The sequence below is a fragment of the Gallus gallus genome, chromosome 9, assembly GCF_016699485.2.
Source record: "Gallus gallus isolate bGalGal1 chromosome 9, bGalGal1.mat.broiler.GRCg7b, whole genome shotgun sequence".
NCBI lineage: Eukaryota > Metazoa > Chordata > Aves > Galliformes > Phasianidae > Gallus > Gallus gallus.
In genome coordinates this window covers 21,719,358-21,738,719 of record NC_052540.1, presented here as the reverse complement: position 1 = coordinate 21,738,719, position 19,362 = coordinate 21,719,358, and the positions used below count along the sequence as shown (strand labels likewise).

Genomic DNA, 19,362 nt, shown 5'->3' with positions numbered 1-19,362 from the left:
TTTTTTTGATGGTAGGCAATTCTCCCAGACTGCTTGCTGACACCAGCACTCTAGTCCTCCCCACAGCAAGTCACTGAGGGGTGAAGACACCTCTGGCAGATGTGGAAGCAACCCATGCAGGATGTGTAGCTTCCCAAGACTTCCTCATGTCTGTGCTGGGGACTGTCTATCTTTCGTGCAAGCCAGGTTAGCAGGTCCACAGGAAATTTAGGACCCCGTGGCTGTGTGACCACCACAATCACAACGCCTGAAGAAGATGGAGAAAAAGCACGGAGAATGGGAGCTCCCCTTCTGGCAGCAGCTTGCCATTGCACTAGGTTGGGTGAGAAAAGGATTTTTAGGATCTCTATGTTTATGCAAAGTAATTTAGTGCAAACAAATTAAATGTCAGTCTACCAGAACCTCTGAATATAGATGAGCACTAAGAAAATACAAACCATAGTCTGAGGAACACTGGTTAGAGCTATTTTTTATGAGCTTGAAAAGAAAGCTGCCGTGTGCCTCCAAATCAAAAGCAGGAAGCTACACATATGGCACATTTCCCAATAATACCCGGTCTAACTTCACACTGTATTACTCACTGCAGATTAGTGCTTTTTCACTGTCACTCTCAATAACTGAAATGTTCTTCTATGATTGTTTTCTGCTTGCTTTTTTCCTTTAAAAAGGCATGCTACAGTCTCCTAAAAAGTCACCAGAATGTATACATCGATTATATTGAAGGTTCTCTGAGAGATTTCTAACAAATGTTCTGACATCACATTTCGGAAACGTTAGGCTATCTTTCTTTTTACTGGCATAAAAGCATCCTGCTACAGTCCTGTCACCTTCTCAAAGGCAGAGAATGCCAGGATTCCCACCTGAAAGGCAATGGACTCCTCATGAGACAGGCACTGCTCTTTCATGCTGATTATTACCAAATCTGCCTTTTTTTCCCCACACACGCATCTCAAAAAGGCCAATATCCAGTGCAGTTTCTTTGATCAGCTGGAAATGTGCAACTCATGAACCATTTCCTCAGGTTTTCTGGAAAAAACAAATGAACAAAAAACCTTCAACCCAGTCCATAGGATTAATCAGAGCCTACTAAAGAGTTTAACACCTGTTTCAGGAAGCCTTAATCCACAGAATTTGACTCTGTTTGCTGGGGATAATATTTGCTACATAACAATTTCCCATTGTGCTTCTAGAAAATTTGTGGTGTATTCCAGACTTTAATAGAAATAATAGTTTCCATTTTGGGCTTCCCATATTTCATTCTTGTCACAATGGCATCTGAATTTAGCATGAAAACTAAAGGCACTATTGCCACTTTCTGATCTGTTAAATCTTCTGCAAACATTTAATATCCTATAACACACGGAGAGCTTTTATTCAGCACTTAAAGACCATGACCTCAATAATACATAAGTGTCTGTGTAAATACACATACCTAGCCAATATTGCTGTTACTGACTGGTAGACTGAACCAAAAGGCATAGGACCTAAGAGAGCTCACTGGTAAATACATTTCTTCTAACACGGTAGACGTTTAATCAGCACCTCCAGTTAGGATGTTCTTTCTCTCCAGATGTCACATCTCTGACTTAATAGCAGGACAGAGATTATTACAAGCACACAAGACTTGCCATGGAAAAGGAATTAGCTTGCATTTACTTGTGCTGTTTGCAGTACTGTAGTTATGGCTTTTCTGATAAGACGGAGAAGGACTGCTTCTTGGAGAACATTTAGTTATGTATGTAAAGTCCTGCCTTGGAAGAAATGTATATTTAATTTCATGTATAATTAAGAAAACTGACTGGAGCTTAATTCATCACAAAGAAAGCAAATCTATCCTCCTCACAAGGCAATCCAAGGAAGCAGTTACTTGTGCCAGGCATTTGAACACGTGGTTGCACATTTAAAATACTCCATGGAATTGAGAGTTCCCAGAATATAGAAATAAATTTGCTCCTGATTTTAAGCGGAAAACAAGGGTGGAGGAAGACCCAGGAGAAACCAAACAGCAGGTGGAGAATACATCCCATTAAGTCAGAAGTACAAGAGTGGCCAGTAGCAGACTGCATCAGAGAGCTCTCCTGCTACAGTCTGAGATCTTACACAAATAGGGACAATCTAGAATGGGATGACATCCAAACAAAAAAGGAGGCATGCCCAAATTCACACAGTCTGTAGGTGTTTGGGATCTGTGTGTTGTACAGGGAGGCCAGAGTGACCTCACAGCTGGGGAATTCACAGCCGCTCCCGCAGAGCTGCATGGACCGCTCCACCAAGTCTGCTGACCAGAGGCGTATTGCATCCTGAACTTCAGTGTTTGGTGTCTGTTACAACACATCTTTTTCCTATTCAGTCACCCAATACTTCTACAGATTTTGCAGACAATCATGTATTTGCGTCATTGGACAAATTAGATCATTTAAAGTCACTATTAAGTGCTTATCAGTACTTCTCTGTTGCAGCCACGGATAGTATTGTGACATCTATTGGAACAGCGTGACTATTTTATATTTCTTCTTAACATTTCAAAACAAGAATGTTCTCTGAACTCAGGAGGACATCAGTGCAATCAGTGTTTATCACAGGAGGGTCATTACCTCAACCCCAGCCTAAGGCATTACTGTGGGGAATTATCATTTGTTGGGACTGGGGAAGGTGAAATAATCACAGAGCACAAATACGACTGCATTCCGATTTTAAAATGGCATTATTTCTCTAGAGAGAAGTAATTTTTTTTAAAGATGGGATTAATTTAAAATAGAACTCATAAATCCAGTAGTAACACAGAAATTCTTTTAAGTGCGTTTACAATGGAAACTCAAAATATTTTGTAAGCAAAATGGAGTTTCTACAATAAAGGAGTTAGCGAAGCAAGTTTTCATATATTACTACCCCATTTCAATAGCTCACAAAATTTACACAGCAAATGCCCAATCTCTGACATAGTTTCTAACCCAGGACAGAGGCTTTCTTGCTTTTTTCTTTAAAGTATTCCAAATGAAAAAATAGGAAAATCTAAACTAACAAATCTTCAAGAGCCTCTTGTCTACTAAAGACCTAAACACCAGACTCCTCCACACCTTCTGGACGTTTTCTCTTGACCTCCCCATTCCTGACATCCAGCTCTGACAAGTTTCATAGATGAGCAGCTATGGCCTTCAAATTGAACGCTGTCAGTGATATCTCTCATTCTTTTTCAAATGGTGAAATGTCACAGTGCTTCTTTTTGCTAAAGAAATCTCCACCTTTCTCTTAAGTCAGGATGAACCTTTGGGTTACACTGCATACCTGACACGTGTTTCACGGCGTCTGTTCTTGTGTATTAACACACATTAGTTAGCAGTCTTTGAACTGGTTCCCACACAGCGAGGCTGCCGTCCACGCAAGGCGTTCCTCTGACACAATGAATAGTTGTCATTCCAGTCGCCTTCTGTCAGCCAAACAAGGGCTGAAAACACCATCTGGGAGAATCATGAGGGGCAGACTACTAGTCCTGGACGTACTAACAAAAAGCAAAAACTGAACTGGATACAGCTGCACAATGCTGCAATTCCTACCCTGTGTTCTTCCTCACCTCTTCCTTCACATGTGCATTCCAAGCCTATACTCTTTTTGGTCTCAAAGTTCTGCTTCCATTTCATCTAGATGAAGGCCTTGCAACTAAAGACAACTTGAGTACTTCAATCTGCAGTTGGGAAGGCAGCAGTCACACCAGGATCACAACCAGGGAGCAGTGAATTATTCAGCTAACATAAGTCTGCAATTTTTACTATATGGGCAATTTAAAAAAATTATAGACTTCACTTTTAGGGTAGTTTGAAGAAACTTTCTAAAGTGGGAAGTAGAAGTTACTCCAATAAACCCTCCAATCTCTTCCTCTGTTAAACCCAGTTTGCACTGAGACGCTGAAGATCACAGCCTACCCAGCTTCCAGAGTCCACACAAAAACGAGCTGAACACCTACAGGCAATGACAGCTGAGTATCACTGATTTAAACACGTACACATGTAAGAAGAGATTTCTTTTTAAAGAAGACCACACTTAGCTGCTAATAAAACCTCTACTAAATACACTTTCCGTGTATAAGACATCTACAGTTAATATCTGCTTTCAACTTGAAAAGAACAGGAGCATTTTGAAGTCTGACCTCATACTGTTTACGTATGCACCATGGCCAAACATGCAGTACATTCCTACCCACGCACCATTTATTAATGAGTATGCATGCAGATTTCTTGTCCAGAGAAACAAGAGGAATTACTAACACTGATAAATTCCAGATATGGTGCTAGCTGGTGCTTCGCAGCTTCCCTATTTGTCTTACAAATGCACCTAAATCCAGATTGCCAAGTGCAGACTTCAATTCAGTTTCAAGAAAGGATATGAAGATTTAAAAAATGTACCTGAAAATGTATATAAAAAAACAAAACCACAGAATGAGTAATTAGTACTAAATTCTCTCATACAGTAGAATATGAAACAGCACTTTTATCTTTCCTAATTAGCTAGAAATCTCAATTTCATCCTAATGAACAGTGATCTAGTTTCATGCAAAAACATCGAGTATTAACTCCTGCAATAGCTGTCAACTATTTTATTTAAGCAGTAAAACATTTCAACACGGGTGCTGGGTAAAATGAAGAGGAACTAAGTAGGTCTAGTTCCTCTTCAGAAGATAAATTTATACACTGAAGTGCTAATTTTAAATAGCTTCTTTGCATATTATCAGCATGTGGCTGCTGTACCACTGATGTGCTCAGCAGGACCGAGCATCTGAGAGCCACCCAGGTTAACCATACACATCCTTGTTCAGCCCCGGCACTGCAGCTACACGTCACAGCACCCCTTGCTGCTTCTAACAAGCTTCTGTACGCCGCAGTCACAGCAGTGGTGGGGGGATGCCAGTCCCCAAACTGCCATAACCCAACACAATGTTTATTCTGTTTCAATATTTCTCTTCTTCTTAAGAAATGAGTTTTAAATGAGTGTTAAATCCATTATTGCTTTGGGCTCCTGTACAACATTTTTCCTGATAAGAACTCAGATAGCAAAGCAGGAGTTGGCTCTCTGCAAACCTTGAAGTACAGTATGGTGCACTGCAATTAGACAAGATACCCATACCTTTGCAATCTTTACATCTCATTCTTATACCACCTCTCACAGTAGAGCATAGGAATACCCAGTATTAAAAAATGCACAGAAAACTTCTCTTTGCAGCTGCTTCCAAGCATGCAGTTCTTATCTTCACTGGAATGAATCAAGAAACCAGTTAATTGATTTTGAGTTTCCACATGAAGGAAAAAACAGGGCTTGTTTCACTTGTATTTTTTAAACCTTTGCTCAAATCTCACTTTGGATGGATAAGACCTTCAGTTTCTGTTCTTCAATATATTACGAAGTCAAGCTCTTTCCAAGCTATGAATAGCATCCCACATCACTATAAATTCTCCTACTGAAGAGGAAGACAGCAGTAAGAAAGTCCCCTCTTTCAGGTTCACTGACCACAAGTCTCCACATCCCTGGAAGGTATGCAATGCTTGTAGTAGGCAGGTCAGACCATCATTACTTTGGCCCCTTTGAAACTCAGCTGCAATGTATTTAGTTCCTCTCTTTTAAAGGTCATGCAAATAAGAGATCATTAATGCATTTACTAGTTGCAGCTGGTTCAAATTGTCTCTAATACTGAAAATGATCACTTTTGAAAGTCACACAACAGGGACAGGCAAAGGATCACAAACTTCAACTAGAGGAACACTGGCCTTGTATCCCTGATGACAGGGAGCAGGAAGTCAGCAACTCCTAAGGAAGCCCACATGCTTCTCTAACTCATCAACCTCGAGCACCACAGCTAGAGATGGAGGGAAAAAAAATGCAAAGCACTCATTGAGCACTGCCAGTGCTAGGAGACCTTCACAGCTCTCTTCAGGCTCCTGCACACCTGTGTGTGTGTGCCAGAGTGCTCCAACTTTAGATGCAAACAAGTGCTTGGCCTCCTGCAGTACATCAATGGGACCTGCACTCAGCAGGACCTAGCAGCTGCAGGGATACATTAGTAAGAACAGCTTCCCTGGCGTGCTTTGCCTCGTTTCTGTCCTGAAAAGACAGCTTCATGACAGGCTCTTGAACTCTGATGTTTAAATAAGTTCTTGGGTTTTATGGCTTAATGATGGAAGTAGGCAAAGCAACAGTGACACAACTTGAAACCATTTATTAGAAAAGTCTAGATTCCCTGGCAACTCACCACCTGGGCTTTAGCTTATTGCTACCACTAATTACTTTTATCTACTTAATTTTTTATATGTATGCTCCTTTCAGGCATTCATTAGCTCTGTCACTTTTTTCCTCCCTCATTTCTCACTAATTTCTTCCTGCATACAAAGAACACTTGCAAGTTCTTTCCAGTGGCACAGAGCTGCTTAAGCAATGGTAAGATCCCCAGTCAGCTGGGGTTTACACTATCTGTCCTTCCTTGGTTCATTTGATACCTCTCCTCATGTGGCTACATGAAGGCATGATAACAACACAGTCCTCCACTCCCAGTTTTAATTTCCTTTTATTGTTCCCAACCCACACCTCTTCACCTTGAAGCTCTCCTCACTGCCAAGGGCAACTGTCTTGTGATACAGAACTTTAATTGAAGAAAAACTGGGGCAGTCTTAAGTGTTTTATCAACATAACTCTGAAAGTCAAACCCAAAAAACACGTATATAGATCACCTCTGGCATTTGTATGAAGAATACATTAAAAAAAATACTGTTCCCTAGTTTAACTTTTCTTTCCTTACTTAAATCAGAAAGCACTACCCATACTCCTTCCAGCTGCTCTGCTCACAGCCCCAGCCTCTTAGCAGTTGGCCTCCTGGATCAAAAGCAGCAGCTTCCACAAAATTTTAGTCTTCCAGGGCATTTATTTAACTCTCCTTTCAGCACCTGAAAATTAGAGGGAAGAAAGACTACAGCTTCAGGAATCCATGTTGCAACACCTGTGGTAGTTAAATGGCAAGAATAGATTTCTTGCAGTGACTCTCCTTTATGTTGCTCAAGAGGGAACAAATCATGCCAAGTTTTCAAGTCTTGCCATTAGCTCGCTACATGGAAAGAGTTGTTAGCAAAGAAAGAGAACACCACGCCTCTCATCCAGAGATGCAGGTGAGCACCAAGATGAAGTTCAGCTTCTCCTCCTATGCAATACCACAGGAATGGCCTGGAAGGTCTGGGAGTTAATCCAGTGAGGTAGCAGGGATTAAAATCTATTCAGTCTCAGCTCCCAGCAGTGCCACGCAGCCACTCTCTAGATCCTGAAGCGACTGACAAAGCACCAGACTCACAGGTTACAAACATGGGGAGTTTCAGTCATAAAATCAGGTGAAGGGACTGGGAGTTCACTTAACAAGAGAACAGCTGCCTTCTTTACCCATCCTGCCTAATAGGGCTCTCTAGCAGGCAGCCTCTAATACTCAGCCTTGTTAATTTAGATCACTTTTTAAGCAAAAAACAAAAAACAAAACAAAACAAAAAAAAACCCTAAAAAACGGATTCAAAACAAAATGCTGAAAGAATTCATTTAAAATGACAAAATTAAATATTTTGGCATTTTGCAAAAGTTACTTTTTAAAATATTTTCTCCTTGCTTTCCAAACAGAACAATTCCGTAAATTCAACCTGCGATCATTAATGTTAGCATAGGGGCCCACGGAAGTATTTTCTACTTATTCGTATTGTTCCATACTACTGAATTCGCTTCATGAAAGAACCCCCAGCTACAAGCCTTCAGAGCTACAGCACTAAGCAGCGCTGGACAGAGAAACCACTGCCAGCTCAGGCTCTGCACAGCCACAGCAGCCCAGCAGTACCATATTTTGGTACAAAAGATGGCCATTAAGATCCACAGTGCTGCTATGGAATAAGCATTGATTCTGCGAGGTCTTAGGCATTTTTACTTTCTTGATAACCACGTTAAGAAAAGAAACTGAAGACTGCAAAAAGCAACAGGCAGGTGATGGTATTACATTAAAAAAAAACCTAGAAGCTACACAGTTAATGATGTTCACGTCTGATAGAGAAAAAAGGAGCAGTTGCACCTCGGAGAAAAAGCTAGAGGGACCATGAAGTTCTATTTTCAGCTGTATTACTGACTTGTATCCGAACAGCCAAGGGATATAAACAGAAATTTAAGCCTGTAAAATGATCTGAAAACACCTGTTCACAGAGGTATAATGTTTTCTCCCAATATACTTCTGAAATACTTCTAATCAGAAACACAGTCAGGTAGACTCAGAGCCCCCCCTCTGACAAACTACTAAGTTTCCAATTTGTATATTAAAAAAAAAGCTCAAAGTTGAACAGTGTTTGTCACTCAAATTGTATTCTGTTCTCCCAATCAATTGGGAGTGCTGGGAAGCTCAGCAACAAAACATTCCAGTAAAAAACGTCTGTACTGTAGCAGGTTTGAGGTTATGTCCTTTCCTATTATTCATCAACATGATTTTCATCTTCCTTCACTGTCAGGTTTTCCTTAATAAGAGATGCATAACCCACATGCCAAAAAAGCTTTTAAAACTTACATTTGAAACAGCTAATTCTAATATGTAGCTGGATACACTTTCTCTTGGCTCTTGCTCTGTGGCATTATAATGTTGTTTACTTTATTAGAAACAGCTATGTCAATTGTCAGTCTTTGGAGTTTACATGAACGCTTTAGAATATACAAACTCCAACACACACAACTTAAAAGTGTGCAGACTGAAAACCAACACATCCCAAGAGGTACCTGAATCTACTTGGAATATGCTTCTATGTCAAACAACAAGCAAACTGGAACCAAGATAAACACAACCACCATCTGGAGATGCTGTACATCACCACCAGGCAGGTCAGTGCTGCTCTGCAAGGAAGCAGATAAGGTAGATGAAAGCTGATTTTTAAAATAACAAAACAAAAAAATTATCACATTGTTTGAGACATATGTTTGAAAATATAAGCTATCATCTTGATAACTAATTACAATAATAGATTAGAATCTGTACATATTTGCCTTTAAAGTTAAAGAGAAATACAATTACTGAAGTTATGGTATCAAGGCATCACCTTCTACCAGAGCCAAAACGGCAGAGCCTTTCAGCTGATATACCTGAGGAGACATCAGTGGTATAGCAAAGAATCCTTTTGGGATGGCAGACTCTCCCAACCAGGAAAAGACATGGGGTTTTTGGAAACTATCAATCATCTGTCTTAGGGTTCTTCTCTTTGAAGAGGTGGCAGGCTAGCTTGAACACTTCCAACACTCATCTGTTCTGCTATAAATCAAGTTAGACTGAGGAGGCAGCACCTGACCTCAGAACCAACAACCAGGCCACAAAGTGCAGCCTCAAGAAGAAATGCTTGAGAAGACCTCCAACACAAAATCAAGCTCAGAAGTCCCAAAGTATATCTCAAATTAATTCAAACTCCATAGGAGCAAAATTTTCAGTACAATTAGTTCTATTAGCAAATCATTCAATAACTTCTAACAAATGTAGATACATTCATTGGAAAAAAAATGAGACCAGCTTTATTGACAGTTTTGATATCCACACAAGAATGGGGCAAAAAAAAATCTCAAAGGAGAAACTGATAGCATATCCCATTCTCCTTTTCACAAACAATACAAGAACAGATAATGTAAAGCAGTATATCAAGTGATATAATTGCTAAAACAAATACTAAAGCAAAAGAAGAATTCAGGTTGATGATTTAAATGCTTGTAAATTTGAACCATCATAGAAAGTGCTTATTTAAAGCACTGATTGAAATAATTTCATCCTGGAGGCAGGAGATTGCTCCTGCCCTCAAAGTTAAAAATAATATCACCATTAACCTCAGCAACAATTTTCTAATTGCCAAAGATTACAAATCTTTTATGCAGCATTCATCCACAGAGAATTCAATCACTCTACTTTGCCTTTCAAAGCCACGACTGTAATAGTAGCTGTAAGGCAAGTTCTCTTTTACAAAACAAAACAAAAAACCCTCAAACTTCTGTGATGTATTTTATATGAAAGCGTAAAACATTCACTTTGCAAAATGAAAAAGTCTGTCATATCAAACCGTCTGTAAATTAATGCAACACCTCACCTTACTATTTATGTTTGGTGCATAAGCAAAAGGAGGGGCTGCTTGGAGCTCTTCTCTGACATTTCTGTGCCAGTTGGCACTATGGCACAAGCAGCTGGTCCCACATTTTGTTCCCTAAGTCCTGAGCAATAAGGACTCTCAATATATGCCAGCAAAGCAATGGACATCAGCAGGAACAAAAAGGGCAAAGTCTCATTTTCAGAGCATCCAGAATTATAAACCGTTCGTGCTTTCAAGAGCCACAAGAGATGCACATTCGTGTTCTCTGTTTCTCTCAAACGTGTACAGACAAATAGAACAATATTCATCCTAGGCTACAGAAGAAACCCTCATACATACATCTCCCAGGTTTTGGATCTCAGGCAGTATATAAACAGTGCTACACTGAAACTGAGAGTAGTTATCCTATGGCTGCCTGATAGTCCAGCTAGGGCTGTGTTATTAGCTATGTTCAGCCTTACAGTAATTAAAAGTAAGGCAAACAGTAATGCAAAACCACATGCTATCTTCTATTTCTCCTCTACTCACATTCTTGTCTTCCAATCGAAAGCTCCACCTCTCATCACCCTGCCCCATTCTGCTCTAGTCCCTGTGCCTCGTTATTCCAAAACAGACATTGGATGTTTTCAATTGCATGGGCAGAAAAGACAGCAACAGCCCTTTTTTCAGGCCAGTATTAAAAAAAAAATTAAAAAAAAAAATTCAGCATAGTTCAGAGTTTCCAGCACCTGACCAGCCAAGCACATACACATCTCTGTGAGAATACCAGCAGCTGCGACATGGGGTACTGAACATCAGCTCCCAGTACCAGGAGCTATCACTATTGCTCTTCCATAAGAAAATGTGGTTTAATCTCAATTGCAGGAGAACCTGAGTTGTAACAGGGCAATAAGCAGAAGGGAAATGAAGGAGACTAGCATATTTCACCCTCTGTTTCCTCTTACTCCCATGTTGATCATAACCAGATTTTTCAGTACCTCTGCTTCAGTGTCTTTGAAGAGCACACATTTCAGAGAAAGTTTAGGCAGCTCTTTGGTGGAGTCCATGAGTAGACTATCTACAAATACATCAAGTTCCCCTTTAAAATGCAAGTTTAAAGAAGTGCAATTGAGCCATGGAACACACCAGAGAGCAGCACTGTGGACCCTGAACCTTCACTTATCAGAAGAAACGTATTGAGCCCTTCAGCAGTTTTCCATCTGGTAGAGAATGAAAAAGTAAAGATATTTATTACATTAAAAGTGTATTGATCGAAAGCAGTACTGTATGACAGTATCAGCTATTGTAACAGAACGTAAAATAAAATGTTTACCCTTGAAGGGGATTTGGAGGGAAAAAAAAGCTTTTTCAACATTAAGGACGATGAGAAAATTTGCAAGGGATAACATTTTGGCACTGAAAGTAAATGCAAATAAATATTCCTTTCTCCAGGGGAACTTTTGAGGTTTGTCGACATGACATGGTATGGATAATTGCATTGTGGTTTAGCAGTTAAAACACGTCCTTTGATTGTCTGGCTGGAGATGTCAGCTGCTCACACAGCTGTGAATCAGACAAGGTCGGAGATGATGAGAGCCAGCAATGTTTCAGCATCACAATCAATTTGTATCAGCAGCAGTGCGATTGGTACTCCTTGCTGCCATGCTGCGCTCTGAAGTTTGTTATGGCACCAACGAAGCAGTGGCACTTCATCCTCTCCCAGTGGCTGCTTTAGTGCTCAGCAGCTCTACCTGAAGCTGCTCTACCTGGAGCCCAAGTCTTCCTCCCAGCTCAGTACCAGGTGCAGCCATGTCAGCAGTTTTCCCTGGAATTACACTTCTACACAAGTAGAAAGAGGTAGATTTTCCATTCAGATTACTTTATAGGCAGCCATTTATTCTAGACTTGAAAGCCTCATCTTCTTATTTCCTTCGTGATCTTTTACATTGAAGATCTCTTCAGCAAAGAGATGGCCGTGAGCCAGAGGAACTGGTCTGCCCAGCTGGGCTGGTATCTAAGTAACAGCCAGTGACGAGAACGGTGATCATAACATGAACATGACCAGGGAGTTGGCAGCTGTTGGGAACTGGTAGTCATAAAGGCTGTTTCTAAGAAAGAAGAGCCTCGTTTTCATCTACGCCCTTTTTCAGAAGGTGGTGGCACAGGGAACACATTCCAGAGCTCATTACAGAGGTTTTCATACTGGGGCACAAAGACACTGCTAGGAACACGCAGATCAGTTTAAACAGCATGAATGTGCCACACGGCATGAGCAGCAGCAGCAGCTCACATTACCATTCATCTTTGGTATCCTGAGGCGCAGGCTGAACACCCCAGTAAAGGCAGCCCCAAGACTTTCCGTGTGTAATTATAGCAGCTGCTGCCCTTAAACTAGTTCTCAGAACTCTCATCTGAAGGCCATGGATTCAAATCGGAGAGCAACACAGAGCTTACAGAAAACAAGCATTCTGTTCCTTTTTCTGGATCTTTTAGTATCTATGATGTGCTCAAAATGAAGAGCAAGCTCTGCATGTTGATGTTGAACTTGGATCATTAGTGCCACATAGCCTTGGGACACCTTTTTGGGTCACAAAACATGATGGGACTCATCCAGCAATATATCCAAACTCAGCACAATCAGAGGCTCCTGGAGCCAAGGCAAGGCCTCATCAAAACATGCAGACAATGGACACATTGTCATTTCCTGCTGGGAAGGTGTGACACGTGTGTCAAGGAAACATGAAACAGGCCAACTGGTGTGAAAGAGCTCTGAAGGGTCCCAAGATCAAGGGGAAAATTAGAGGTGCCCAGCCCTGTGCACAGGAACAGAATCACAGCATGGGGCCTGCCTGCAGTCCCAGGGCTGCTGCTGTGCTGCTCCAACCAGAGAGAACTGGATTGCAGCAGAACAAAGCATCTGGTGCCAGGAGATTGTTTAAAAAGTGAAGCTGCCAGAAGCCAGAAGTCCAGTTTTAAGATACAATTTACATCCTAAATATTTGGATCTCTCTGACAACAAGGAGGAAGGAGAAATATTATTTTGGTCCAGAAGAGCTACTGAAACATGAAAAAGTGGACAAAGCTCGAGTGATCTGCTGTTTTTAGTAATCTTGTGTGACAAAAGAGTATAAATTTTTACTCTAACACTCAAACTCAAAAATAAGCAGCTCCCTGATCCACAGAACTGATCGTTTCAACATCTCACTGCCCCCAAAGCTGCATTTAAATTTGTTTGTAAAACATTCTGGCTGGACGCTGTGTTAAACAGAGCTAGCTAACACACCTTTACCATTATCTATCAGTACACTGAGTAGTATCAGTAGCACAGATTAGTACATCCTTAAGCAATTTAAGGCATTCCTCACTACCAAGCCTCAATTAGCCTTTAAATATTGCCTGTACACCTAAGAACATGAGCCAAGGAGCATTGCCACTGGGTACTGAGTCAAAAAGCATCAAGCACTCCAGCAAGGGCTGCTTGAGCATTCTTGCTCAGCAGCTGTGAAATACCCATCCCATCTATGGCAATGGATAAGCTGCAGAGCTCTTAGTGTGGAGCAGGAGCATGCACACAAACATTTCCTAGGAGTTATTCAAGCTCAGAGAGAAAGTTAAATGACTGCTCATAATCTAAAAGCATCTATGAATCAAAGCTGATTTAATTAAAGCAGCTGCCTGTGCACCCAAACATAGAAGCAACGATTCAAGCTAAGTGGGCAGAATACATTGAAAATTAATTGACTTTTCGATTCTTATAAAAATTGAAAAAGATTAAATTCCACACCCGAAGAATAATACAACTGTGAATGACAGTGCTAAGAGCTCTCATTTCCAATTACAGATTTTTGCACCTTTTAAAGCAATTTTAAATCACATTTTTGCAGAGCACGTGGGAATACAGACCCAAAAATTACCTAACTGTGGCTTTCTTGGCAGAAAATCATAATCCTGTAACATGATACCCAAGAACAGTTCCCCTTCATTGGAGGCTATGTCATCCTGCTCCTGTTCAACGAGAACACTACGTGAGCTGTGACTTAAGCATGCAGTACTCCAGAAGTTCACTCCCAATGAAACCTCGCTACAACTTGTTTGTTGAGGCAGTCCTCAAGAAGAGAGCGCACAGCAGCAAGCTCAGCCCAGTGAATCAGGGCGGATTCATCATGCTTTCAAGTACCTGTACTTCAAATGCACAGCAGGCTCATTTGCACACAGCTGGCATGGGGCCACCTTCTCCAGGCTTTACCTCAGCATTCACATTTCCATGGGCTCAGACAAAAATAATAAGGACTCGCCATTATCTTCTTACCTTCCCCCCCCCCCCTTGTCTTTGAAAGTTAATCAGTAACCAGAGATTACTGCTAACAGTTCATGCTGCTGATCTCAAGGTCCCATGGCCCACATAGCTTTAGAAGTGCATGGTTGAAAACATAGCCATGTATACAGCAAATTCTATACTTGCACATTTGAGCTTCCTGCACTATAAATAAGGAGTATTTCACATACTGCAACACTGTATCTGCAGCTCTCTAAACCAGTTGTATTGTGCCATTATCCAGGTGGATAAGAACACTCCAGGAGGTTAAGAAAAATAAAAAGGCAATACTCTCTTTTATGAGAGTTACTGAGCTTCTCATTCAGCTAATCCACATCAGTTTTCAACCTCAAACAAGCACAGGTGGCATTTAAGGTCCTATCTAGTGCTTTCATTTTAAAAGTCATCACCTCCTAGGGTTGATAACACGATATGCAGCATGGCCACAATCATAAAACTGCAGATGGTGAACTGCTTCACCTTTGTCCAGTACTGAGATCTCAGCTAAAACTCAGCACTTAAACCTTAAATATCTCAAAACGAACAAACAAAAAAAAACCTTTAGTAAGTCACAGATGAAATGGTTAAATCCTTCTGGTAAAGCGCCCTTTCCTTCTAACTGCAAAGCTTTCAAATTCATAGAAAATTATTTTATCATTTCTCTGGTTTGCTACTTCTCAGTCCCTCAGTCCAGACAGCCCCACGGACAGAGAAAATGAACAATAACAAAGCCTACATGCAAGGCATGTTTCAGCCTGATAAAGAAGCTGAGGAGGTAACAGACAAAAGCTTTCTTCATTCCTCTTTTGATTCTAAGTTATGTCACATTCGGGACTCCCTTCACCAGTCGCTCAGTGAGACAACAGGGCAAAACTTTTTGTCACTCTTCCTAAGTCTGTTTCTTTGCCTCTGTCCACACTGCATCGTGATTACTCAGCTGTCAAGAAAAAGACAACCTGACTTTGTATAAAAAGAAGAGCGCACTACACACCATACATCGTTTCACCTCTAAAACGTTATTCCCTTTAGCAAGCAATCGCAGCAGTGCGCCAGATTCTTAGCTGTAACAGTGCATTAATAATAATTGCTGCCTATTGCTTTCTTATCAAGTCAGCCACAAAGTTTAAGTCAATGACTGTCATCCTATTCAGGATAAAACTGTAAGATGGAAGAGCACATTACATAAGAGAAAAGTAGAATTTATGCAAAGAGTTGGCAATATTTAAGCAAAACTTGGATATCCTCGTAAATTAGCACTACGCAGTCATTTGTATAACTTGAATCATGCTTTTCTCTCCTTCTACTTCAACCTGATGCAGCAGGAAGTAATTAACGGGGACGTGTTGCCTTGCATACAGCTGGCAAGAATTAATCTAGCTTTTCATTTCTGGCATTGTCCATTTGGAAAACCATTTTTTTCCTGCACGTAGAACTGTTTGTTTCACATTCAGCTCTAGAGATCAACATCTCCTTCTTCTTTATCTACTACACAAAGATATTTAATGGGAGCCCAGAGCAAAAATATCATCTTCACAAAGGCTTTACTACTTATGTATGAGAAGTGTTACATGAAGTAATTCTTTTTTTTTTTTAAAACAAAAAGATAAAAATAAGGCATCCAGAAAACAAGTTCAAAGGGAGACATGAGATTTAATATTATGTACTACAGATTAAATAAGACTATTCATTTTGTTATTTCATTTCTTTCCCTTCTTTTCTATTGAGAACTATGATTCGCTTAGATAAAACACTACTTTATGTAATCTGTTTTTGCTGTATGCAAAGCACACAGGTCTTGTTCTCCCAATCAGTTTTATCTAGAACTAGAAACAAGCGATGCCCCCACTGATCAGATACTTATTTTTCATGGGAGAAAAGGCCACTAAGATCATCTGGGGATTTTATGAGAAAGATAAATAAGTGATGCTTATAAATATTAACTTCAGTGAGGCTCGGCGAAAGATGTACAAAACCCTTCATAACAGCAGGCCTCAGAGAAATCCTCACACTTGGCCACTGAATCAATTAGAAAAAGTTCCCTGGGGAATCAAAATAATTGAGGTAATTGAGCTTTCCACAGATCTGGTATTACAATTCTAACGTTCTAATGGATGTAATTTCAAGCTCCATGACAAAATATATCTATATGTCTATACGCACACATATATGCATAGGGCACTTTCTTATCCTTTTGCTATTTTGTGTTAGTTTTGGATTATTAGAGGCACTGAGTGGGCAATCAAATGCAGATCAAGATATGCAGATGATACAAATTAAAGAAAGAAATCAGATCTCTCTCTAGCAATGCCGAAGTTTAACTGTTTACATTGTATTTCTACGGGTAACAATCTCAGAATACTGTTTAAAAACAGGACACATATTCTTTCAGACTTGTTTTGAGACAGGAACACTGGGTTTAAACAACAGGGAAGACAGCAAAAGACAGAACACGAGCTCCCTCCTGCCCAAAGCCTCCGAAAACAAAAGAGCCGGATGTACCAAATTCACAGACCAGAAGTTATATCCCTTGATGAGAAGATGTGTTTCAGTTTGCGATATATACACATATTTCTACTACTATTCCTCGAAGGCCAAGGAACAGCGATCTGTCACAAGTTTGCCAATAAGAGTTGGCACAACTGCATCCCAAGCAAAAACAGACACAAAAAGGAAAATAGAGTTCAAACACAATCACAATTTTTATGAAGTTGACGCTATTCAATATCCAAAGTGCTGGCTTTATTTTAAAGGGGGTAAAAGACTAGACATTGCAAAAAAAGCATTATCACTTTACAGCTGTGCAGGCAACACAAGAGAAGCTTTATGATTATTCGCCCAAGGCCTGAATTTTTCAACAAGCATTCACAGGTTTAGAGGGACAGCAGCTGCCACCTTTGTGCTCCTGTATCTGGTCACTGCCCAAGAGCTTCTAGGAAGGACTCGATACTTGACCTGTGGAAGCAGCTGGATTAAAACCCAAGCACTCCTACTGTATAGCACATGCAGCTTTACTTCTCAGCAGGAGCACTCACATGAAAAACTTCAGCATTCCTCTCCAGCTTCCATCATCCTAACAAAACCCTTAAGGTAATTTCATTCCTTGCATAATGGATGCTGGAGCTAATGTCATACAAGGAACCTCCTCCTCTTCAGCATTTCTTTGCCGCAGTTATGAAATATATGCTTTCTGCTATACAAAAAGCTAACTGGCAGCACTACAATCCTAAGTGAAGAGGAAACAATAGTTTCGACATTTGTCGTCTGAAATAAAGGACATATTACACTATGAAAGAAAACTAATTGCACAGCACAACCTAAAGGAAACCGCTATCTAAAAAGTTAAGAGGTTAAACACCACGAGTTTCAAAATTACAGTTTTTCTGGATCGCCACTAGGAAGGGGACAAGCATGAAACACAATTATACATATTGGTTTAACAAAATTAATTCATAAACATGGAACTCATTCTCCATGACTTGTTAGTCTTCAGAGGAGGGTGAATCACAGAGAAGACACACACAGCCCAGCTCTGAGGCTGAACACACGCAGGATGCTCCTTCAGAAGCACTGCTGACAAGCACAGCCCCTGACAGCCCTTGGCCAAAATCAGAGCACACCACACTCCGTGCTCACAAAAGATGCCTCCAGGGAGTTTGTGCTCATCATCGTTATTCTGTGCACGTAGGAGCCACCTTCAACAGCTTTTACTTTAATTAAACCTTTACTACTGTAAAGGGCAGAGAGGGTACAAACACATTTACACTACACTGTATGTGAAAGTGGTAATGAAAGAGAAAGCAAATGGAGTACCTTCCTCTCTCTGTATTCAGAGACTCTTCCCCCCTACCCGCTCCCCCAAAGAGGAGAGGAATCCCTCAGTCAATGTCTCAAGATAACCACTCGAACCTTACAGGCAAGGACACGTCCGCTCCTCATCCTGTAATCATCCTCCCCCCCACCCCTTTTCCAGTTGAGCACTTGCCTCTCCTCCGTGCCCATCAAATATCCCGAAGATGGAGGGATGAGTCTTGTTCACCAGGTCGGTGATTACTTCGAACCTGTCCTCCATGTGATCCCTCCGGCCTTGGATGGAATAGACAGCCACATTGTGGCTCTTGAACTCCCAGGTCTTGGAGAACTCGGCATCCAGCACGTCCAGCCCCCCGAGCCTGTCATTCTGCATGATCTCGGCCACCTTGCCCTTCACCATCTTCACTGCATCCCTGCTGGACTTAACAATGGTTTTCACCTCATCCGTGTGAAAGAAATAACTCCACAGGGCCAGGCTGATGCACAGCAAGAACAGGGTCTCTGGTCTGAGCAAGAAGTAACGCATGATCCGACCCAGCAGAGACAGCAAAGTCATTGTATCCTCTATCATTTATTATCGAGACCGTGTATCCCCACACCATGCAACGCGCTCCCGGCGGACGGGACGGGGTTGAGGCGAGGCAGCGGATCAGTGCATGCTCGGCCGGGGCGCAGCCGGCAGGCGGGCAGCGCCGAATCCCGCTCCCCGCGGCTCCCTGCTCCGGCCGGCGCCCCGGGGGGGCCGCTCCTCGCCCCGCCGCTGCCGGCCCCGCGGCGCCCCGTGCCTCCTGCGGGGAGCGGCCCGGCCCGGCGGGGAAGGCACTGCCGGTGCCGCACACCTCCTGCGGCCGCTGCACCCCTCTGAGCCCGAGCCCGCCGCGGACAGCCCCTAGGCCGCTGCTCTTCCTCGGGGCCCCGCGGGAGGCCGCCGCGCTCCGGCGCTCTCGCAGCTCGCAGCTCGCAGCGTCGCGGAGACAAGGGCCGACCGCAGCGAGCTGGTGTCTGGCAGGGCCGCCGCGGGTACCTGGCCGCCGTGCCCCCCGCGCCTTGCGCCGTCCCTCCCCCGGGGCGGAGCGCCACCGCCTCCTCCTCGCCCGGCCCCGCCGCCTGCCTACAAGCTCCGGCGGGCTCCGCGCGGGGGGCCCCACG

General features: G+C 42.0%; 1 protein-coding gene across 3 annotated transcripts in view; it reads right to left on the bottom strand.

Moving 5' to 3' along the window:
• Positions 1 to 19,362, bottom strand: part of PPM1L (protein phosphatase, Mg2+/Mn2+ dependent 1L) — a 103,462-nt gene that overhangs the window by 70,712 nt on the left and 13,388 nt on the right. The window contains exon 1 of one of the 3 annotated variants that reach the window (XM_426717.7): positions 18,386 to 19,217. The exons of 1 other annotated variant lie outside the window; for it this stretch is intronic. In XM_426717.7, the coding sequence (XP_426717.2) occupies positions 18,386 to 18,784 (399 nt within the window). In that variant the 5' untranslated portion in view covers positions 18,785 to 19,217. Of the gene's footprint in view, positions 1 to 14,002; positions 19,218 to 19,362 lie in introns of those variants that run through there. One more of the 3 variants, XM_046898732.1, reaches the window with a different exon arrangement.